Source organism: Bos mutus, chromosome 22 (assembly GCF_027580195.1).
Source record: "Bos mutus isolate GX-2022 chromosome 22, NWIPB_WYAK_1.1, whole genome shotgun sequence".
Classification (NCBI taxonomy): Eukaryota; Metazoa; Chordata; class Mammalia; order Artiodactyla; family Bovidae; genus Bos; species Bos mutus.
Genome location: NC_091638.1, coordinates 37,603,200 through 37,611,528, shown reverse-complemented (window position 1 = coordinate 37,611,528; position 8,329 = coordinate 37,603,200). Strand labels below are relative to the sequence as shown.

The window sequence follows — 8,329 nt, the reverse complement described above, 5'->3', positions numbered from 1 at the left end:
AATGATGCTATCAACACGGGTGTACTAATTATCTCTTTGAAGCCCAGTTTTCAATTATTTTGGGTATATACCCAGGAGCAGAATTGCTGGATCATATGGTAGTTCTTTTTTAAATTTTTTTGAGGAACTACCATACTGTTTCCACAGAAGATGCACTGCTTTATATTTTTACCAGTAGTGCAAAAGTGTTCCAGCTTCTCCCCATCCATGCCCATACTTGTTACTTTCTTTTTCCTTCTTCGTTTTTTAAAAAATACCCTAATGGGTGTGGTGGGAGCAAACATTTTTAGTTGTCACAACTTGGGGCATCTAATAAGCACAGGTCAGCAATACTGTTAAACATCCTACTAGACACAGGATGGTTCTATGCCGCAAAGAATGGACTGGACCAAAATGCAGATAGTGCCCAGGTTGAGAAATCCTGATCTGAACAATCAGGTTCATCTTTCATAGCAAATCTCACCTCTCCTGACATGCGCACCTTCTCTATTCCTTTGCTGAGATGCTCAAAGGCAAAGACTTCCAAAAACCTAGAAAGTAATGGAAGACTGAGAAGAACGGCAACATTTCGTTTATTCAAATTTTATTGGAAGTTTACAAATGTATTACAGACATCAGTAAAACATCATATCCATTTCACAGGGCACGGATCTCAAGCAAAGTGTTCACAACAGTCTCTGGCAGAGCCCACACCAAAGGTCCACTGCAGACCTTCTAAACAAATAGCTTGACACCCGACACACAACACAGACTCTGGTGTGCCTTACCTTCTCAGGCCCTTTGAGGTTTTGTTTACGCGCTTGGAATTAAAGCAGAAGATGGACAAAATGATCCTGTATAGGAAAGAATGCGTTTCGGAGCAGGAGAACTGCCGAGGTCCTCATCTGCTAGGGAAAAAGGAGGACCCACAGGCCTTAGAATGCGAAGTCAGGGTCCAGGATAGAACCAAATACTTTATGGAGAAACATGGAAATTAACTAGAAAGGCTTGAGTAATTCTCTCTGAAACATTTAAAAAGGCCTGGTCAGCGACCTATGGAACATCAATGGCCAAATACTTGGTAGGGTGAGGGACATCTCAAAACTCTCAGGATAGAATAAGACACTCCCCCTACCCTCTCATGGATTCTGTATCTAAACCACAGAAGTAATTTCTAACACAATGTTAGATTCCTGTTGGGACAAGCCAGTTTGGGGAAAGTTATAAGCAGGAAGTAAGCTTATAAACTAGTACAGCCCCCAACAGTAAGTCATGCTTTTTGGGAGTCTTGTATTGAAGGAACTTCTATTTTGAGAAAATGGAAAAAGACTGCAATCTTTTTTCAACTCTAACCTTGATGACTGCTTCCCAGTAGTCAGACAAGCAGGCTCTGGTGTCTGCTGAGGCCCCAAAGGGACTGACCACTGGAGGCAAGACAAAAACTCTCTTCATTTCCACGTCTCTCATGCTTTAAGAAACATACCTCAAAAGGCAGCAATCTGGAACTGCCTTCAAGATTGGCAGAGGAGGCTTGGCTGAGTTCTGTACCTGGAATGCTGTCCGCAGAGTCCTTGTCAAAGCCCTGAAGGTGCTAAACAGTTGCTGATAGCAACCCTTCTGGCATGAAATCCTCAGATGACTGATTTCAACGTCCACTTTCCTTTGTCAAAGATAGATCCTCCTTCTTATGCATTAGCATCTGGTTTCTGTTAGAGAGAAATATGCAAAGAGCACTTCTCCTTGGAATTTAAGTATTTGTGTTGTTCTTTATTAGAAGGTGGGACTAGAAAAGAATGGTACAGACTCTTATCTTACCTCTGTGAAATGGCAAACACAGATTGCTTATAACTGGCCAAGAATCCGAAAATGGAAAAGGAGGCCAAAGACATTTTTGTTTAGTCTAAAGAAGTCAGCCTCCTTTAGCATCTGCAATACAGGGGCATAGGGATTGGCATCGCACAGTGATTTATGGATGATGCTTCCTGAATAGATGGTGAACTGTTTTGGGAAAACGGCAAAAGAGCCCAGGGTAGAAACACAAGGAAGAATCAGTTCATGAGTAAGATTTGTTATCAGACAAAGCAAATCCATTCGGATCAACTGGTCCTGGCTGGCTAGAGTGTTGCAAAGATTTCTGAGGCTGCATCCACGCTCTCTGAAGGGGTACCCTGGTTCTATCTGCCCACATTATAGGTATGGCAGAGACATCCCCACCTGAACTCAACAATGGCTAGTGGTACCCAAGAAGCAGAAAGCTATTGCAGAAGAGGAAAATATAATCTTGTTGTATTGAAGAAACATCCTATAGAATGGGACAAGGGGAAGAAAAAGAGCTACCCTCAGTTGCCATATGAGAAATGACAAACTGCTTGTTTGTGGGGCTGGTGGAGGGTGGACAGAAGGTGAATATAGGTGGACAGGGCCAAACAACCAACTCTAAAAACCACCCCCATCCTTGAACATTGGCAAAAACTGAGAAGTATGTTTTTGGTTTCCCTGACCTCACTTACCTTCACACTTGGTAGAAATCCCAGAATGCTATGACAGATGGGAGGCTACCTGAATGCCACCGGCCTGCTAAGAAATTTGCTCATAGTATCAAGGTTGATATGCACTGGCAGGGCCATTCAGAAAACTGTCACTGACTTCTAACTTGGGAAAGGGCCAGTTCTGTTGCCAATGAACTGAGCAGCAACAGGAAATGAAATGAATGCTAAAGTGTGGTTTTATCCAAAAGATAAGAAGATCAATACGAGGAGAGGTAGGAAGAAAAACCAAACCAAAGCATGAGAGAAGAAAATCAACAGGGAAAAGATTTACTTTTCTAAACACAGTCTATTAAAGATCAAATGATGATCTAAGAAGAGATGACTGCAAGCCCCAGCCATGGAGGAAAGCTTGACTAAGTAAGAGCTTCTGGTGATGATCACGTAAGGACCAGATCTGGCCTCAGAAAGGAATGTGCTGAATTTTGGGGAATGGGATTCTGGGATGTTGGGTGTAAGTTATCACTAAGAGGCAGAATTCCCAACACAGTGATAACCTGCCCTCTCTCGGGCATTCCCTTGGAGGTTCCATCCTTGCAATGAGGATTTACCTGGCCTCTGCCAGCAATCTCCACAGGGTGCCTGGCTGCATCTAGGGTGGGGAGGAGGCATCTGCAGTGGTGGACAAGATGGAGGTGATCTTGCTTTTTCGACTGCAAGCCCTAAGGCTTCTACCTCACCACACCTCCAGCTCTGGCCAGTTCAGCTGATGGACGTTCCCTGGGCAGCTAGATCTGAAACTGCTTATTCCTCTCATCCCTTTGCATATTGCTCAGTTGCCAGTGTCTAGGGCACTTTCTTCTTTCTGCTGATGGTGGTCAAAGCCTCATTGGGGAAATGTTAAGAGGTACTCTTAAAAGGACAGATTAAGAAAACAATGTTTACTAGGAGAATTTCTTTCCTTGGATTCCAGGCCACGGAAGACAGACATTATTTTCAGTTATTTGCTAAGTTAAATGATCTACTTTTTGTCTCTCTTTTCTTTTTCCAAAATGCCTTTCTATTCTCATCAATCCAGAAACTTAGAACTCCAAATTGGACTCGCCCGGTTTCTACCAGAAACCTGCCACGTTGGTAGCGTGGTGGTATACATTATGTCTTTATCAGTTTGCCAAGCAGTTTACAAACTCACTATACAAACTTAATAGAGTTAATTCTCCAGAGGCTTGGATAATTAATGAAGCATTTAGATATGAAGAAAGCATGCGGAAAACAGCCACAACCAACATTTGCATCGCTTTTTCAAAAACATCAGTGACAATGACAAATGTCATATAAATACCTGAAAAGCAAATTATTTTAATACATCCTGAATGGAGTGCCACTTCCACATCCTTTACAGCCTTCCTTCCCCAGACCCATGTGGGATGGTGTCTAAAAAGCCACTTTCCACATCCTCTGCATAAGAAAACACGAGAAAATATTAACTACTATACTGAAAAGAGACCAGGCTCACCTCACCATGGCAGATGGCCACTGAGATACACTGCACACTACACTGACAGTACATCTCACTACAGGTGGGCCCCCCAATGGGTCACTTCACCCACAATCCGTGAAGGGAAGGAGGAGAATGGAAGCAAAAGCAAGCGCTTCACTCTTAACCGAAGCTAGGTAGGAGGTTTTAGTTTACTATAAACAACACAACCGTTAAATGTCTTCTTTAAGCACACTCACTTGTGAGCTCATTTTCTATCTGACCGACGGTCCCCAAAGTTCAAAACGGAAACCTCTCTTTCAGCAACATCTGTTTTCCAGAACCATAACACAAAATCTCCTGAGCAGCTCAATCTTTCTGGGCAACCCAGATACTCTGGTTACAGAATGAGTTAAACTGGGTTTTGTTTTTTTTTTCCCACCAGCACGAGGGGTTGTTCAAAGGTGGTTCTCACCTCTCCTATACTTCATTTCTGGAAGTTCTTCTTTGCTCTGACTTTCCTTCATATTCCCCTTCAGCCTCTACCCTTGATCTGTGGGTTGGATTCTTGTGCCCTTTAGCCTCGGCAGCTTGCTGCCTGCCATCCCCTCGAAGTCAAAGCTTTGATGCATCCTTCCACGCCTGCAGGTCTGTGTACCTGACGTGAGTGCTGAGCGGGTGGAAGCGGCCCTCCATCTCCACATATGACCTACGACCTAGAAAGCACCATCACTCCCAGAGCCCCTCGGAACCTTTCTGGCCTGAATTTCCCAAAGCTGAAGTTCATTTGCGCTGAGGACAACCGGTTGTCAGGCTAAGGCAGCTGTTCTGTCTGCCTTGGTAAAGGAAAGCGGATAATACAATCCAGGAAACGAGCACCAGGAAATAATGCCACACTCAAAACAATGTCATGCTGACATCACACAACGGCACCACGCACAGTCACTTTTGTTTTCCCCACAGGACAGATCAATGGTGAGCAACGTCAGTGTTTCCAGCGGGGATGGCATTTTTCACGGAACTTGACTGACACTGGTTGGTTTTTCTAATTGGCAGAAGTTACGTTGGCAATTATAAAAAAAAAAAATTACTACCACTTTGTAGAGAAGAGATTCTACTGAGGGTGGGAGCAGACTTAAGGATGGCTCCTTAAGATGGATGGAGCATCAAATGTTTTGGGTGTAACAGGTAATTTGTGAGTTTTTTTTTAGCCACAAAAAGCCAAATTGAATAAAATCCTTTGAAAAAGGTCTCACTGACATGTAACAAATTTGTATAGAAAAAAGAAAAGGAAAAAAAAAAAAAAAAAGTGGTCCTGGACCACCCTGTAATACTACTCAAAAGACAATGCTAGATGTGCATGCAAGGCTCCACTGAGTCCTACGATATAGAAATTCCTTTGATATTACAAAATACAAAAATATTTTATCAGAACTCTCATTTACATTGCATTTACAATGGACATGTAAATAACTTAGTGTGGGGTCCTGGCTAATAAACAAATTACTTACTGGAAAAAGGATCCTAAAAGGAAGAAAACCAGAGAGGCTATATATATATATATATGTGTGTGTGTGTGTGTGTGTGTATGTATATATATATAAGCGAGCAGGAAACAATTTTGCCATCTTGCCAGTGGCAACTCAACACAGACGGTCGGAGAAAGAGGTGACCAACCCTGGCCTCCGTTGAGCCTACAGCGTTTCCAAAGTGAAATGTGCAAATAATGTTCAACATGCCAAGAACTGTGACTACCTATGGAGTCAATAGGTAACCTTGCCTCCATCAAGGGAGAGCTCCTCTCATCTCTCCCTGGACCCCCCCACCCCCAAAGCGCTTTAAAATTTCCAACAGTGCAAGTTTCTGAATCTACATTCTTAGCTCCCATCTTCCCCCACTCCCTGACTCCCCATTGGATTAAGAAATGATACAGTTTTTGCTCTTCTGTCTTTTCCTGCTGTGCAACTGTCCCCTGCCACCTAGTGTGGAAGACTTGGGGAGGCCATAGGAGCTGTATTTGTGCAGTAACTCATCACTGGTGACATATCGCAGGTGGGCGGGCTGGGGGATGGGTTCTCCTAGGAAATAGCCCTCGTTGTCAGATTCGGAGGAGGAGGAGCAGGTGGAACACCAATCGTACTCAGCGAAGTAGGGGCCCCAGCGCTCCCCAAAGGCATTCTGCAGAGCCAGGTCCGACACGGTCCGGGGGCACCGGCCATACAGGTCCCGCCGGGACCCCTGGCCCAGGCTCTCCTGGAAGCTCCGCTGGCGCACGAACTGATCATAGTCCTCCCTGGCTCTCAGGGGGGGTCTCTCCTTTAACTGAGAGAGGGCCTCGCGCTCGCCGGCCAGGTGGAGGGCGTTGTCTGAGCGAGAGCGTCGGGATCGCCGAGACCGGTGGGGCCGAAAGCGGCGGTTGTCTTCGCGCGAACTGGCTCTCCTCCGCGTGCGCTCGCTCATGGGCTGGATCCTCACGCCCTCTGCCCCCGGCAGCTTGCTGCCCGCCATCCCCCCATCGAAATCAAAGCTCTGATGCATCCTTCCGTGCGCCTGCAGGTCTCTGTACCTGATCGGGGTGCTGAGCGGGTGGAGGTTGCCCTCCATCTCCTGGTACTGCTGAGCGGACAGCAGGCTGCGAACCGACTCAGCGCTGCGGAACTGCATGGACGAGTTCAGCGTGCCCATGTTGCTCAGCTTCTCGGACACATTCATCCCAGAGTCTTTGCTGAGATCTGGCATGGAAAACCGAGAGAGGTGCTCCTGGCGCTTGGCGCCACCATCCGCGGAGAGGCCTGAGGGAGACAGAGGAGAGGTTCACGGAAGTTAATACAAATGTGCAGTGATGAGGATTCCATCGCCACGGGTCACCGAAAAGGTCATCTAACCAGGGTCGCTGCAAACCGTCACACAGTTGTACTCTGCACAAAAGCTTGCTCAGCAAGTATGCAGGAGGGCTCTCCCCACTGTCAGTGGGCCAGCGTCCACCTAGAGGGGGCACCTGGTTAAAAAGCTTTTTTTTTTGACTAGTCATGCCTCCAAAGTTTCATCAAAATTACTTAGGAGCCTTTCGGTGTATCTTATATACAATGTTTCCTCTGTTCAGAATTTCACTTTCCAAAGTGCTTCAATCACCTCTTTGGTTCTAATGATGATTTATCTATAAGTTCTCTGGACAAAGAACCTTTAAGCTTCAGAGGCAGAGCCATGCCCAAATACTTCCTAGCAACACTGAGCCTAGAGCCGAGTCCTATAGTACTGGACCACCTCACTTCCACCTTTGCTGCTGCTGCTAAGTCGCTTCAGTCGTGTCCGACTCTGTGCGAACCCAGAGACGGCAGCCCACCAGGCTCCCCCGTCCCTGGGATTCTCCAGGCAAGAACACTGGAGTGGGTTGCCATTTCCTTCTCCAATGCGTGAAAGTGAAGTCGCTCAGTCGTGTCCGACTCCTAGCGACCCCATGGACAAGAGTACTGGAGTGGGTTGCCATTTCCTTCTCCAATGCGTGAAAGTGAAGTCGCTCAGTCGTGTCCGACTCCTAGCGACCCCATGGACAAGAGTACTGGAGTGGGTTGCCATTGCCTTCTCCGCACTTCCACCTTTAGCCTCCAGTAATTTCCTGGTCTGCCTGCTGTCCCTTGGCCTCTATCCCAGATATCTTGAAAACCAACTGACTCCCTGGAAGTAGACAGAGGGATATTTATCCTCTCAGGCTGTTTAGTAGATGACTGTTCCAAGATTCCAAACGGACACCTAGCAGTCAGAGATGTCAGTAGGACTCTGGGGTGGGGATGGGGGCAAGCAGTGATCCTAATGCTCTCGAACAGCAGGAGCCCTGCAATCCTGACGTGCTGTCACTGCCATCATTGAGACTAAAAGCAATTTGAAGGTAGGAGGAGATTCTTGACTAGAGTAATTTACATTTTGTCCATTTAAAAACAGCACTCTTTCTAAAAAAAAGCAGTTTAAGAATGGACCAAGTGGCAAAATCTCAGCATTTCTTGATCATTATCAATGAAAAAGAACAGCAATTCTGTCATTTCTGGTCACAGGCGACATGTCTTTGAATTGCACTGGCCCATTATAACCCCTCCCACTGATTACTCCTCCCCACCTACTGGGGCCAACGACTTTCTCTCCCGCACAAAACTAATGTTATGAGCACTGTGAAACACTACTTAGCAGTGTGTGTGTGTGTGTGTGTGTGTGTGTGTGTGTGTGTGTGCGCGCGCGCACGCGCGCGCTCAGTCACGTCCGACTTTTTGCAACCCCAAGGACTGTAGCCCGCCAGGCTCCTCTGTCCCTGGGATTCCCAGGCAAGAATACTGGAGTGGGTTGCCATTTCCTTCTCCAGGAGATCTTCCCGACCCAGGGATCGAACCCACATCTC

At 46.3% G+C, this 8,329-nt stretch overlaps 1 protein-coding gene across 4 annotated transcripts in view; it reads right to left on the bottom strand.

Annotated features, from left to right (window-relative positions):
• Positions 1-564: 564 nt before the first annotated feature.
• Positions 565-8,329, bottom strand: part of PRICKLE2 (prickle planar cell polarity protein 2) — a 342,745-nt gene continuing 334,980 nt past the window's right edge. For all 4 annotated transcript variants that reach the window (XM_070360545.1, XM_070360548.1, XM_070360546.1 and 1 more), the window contains one exon: positions 565-6,734. In XM_070360545.1, coding sequence (XP_070216646.1) covers positions 5,860-6,734 — 875 coding nt within the window. In that variant the 3' untranslated portion in view covers positions 565-5,859. The remainder of the gene's footprint in view (positions 6,735-8,329) is intronic.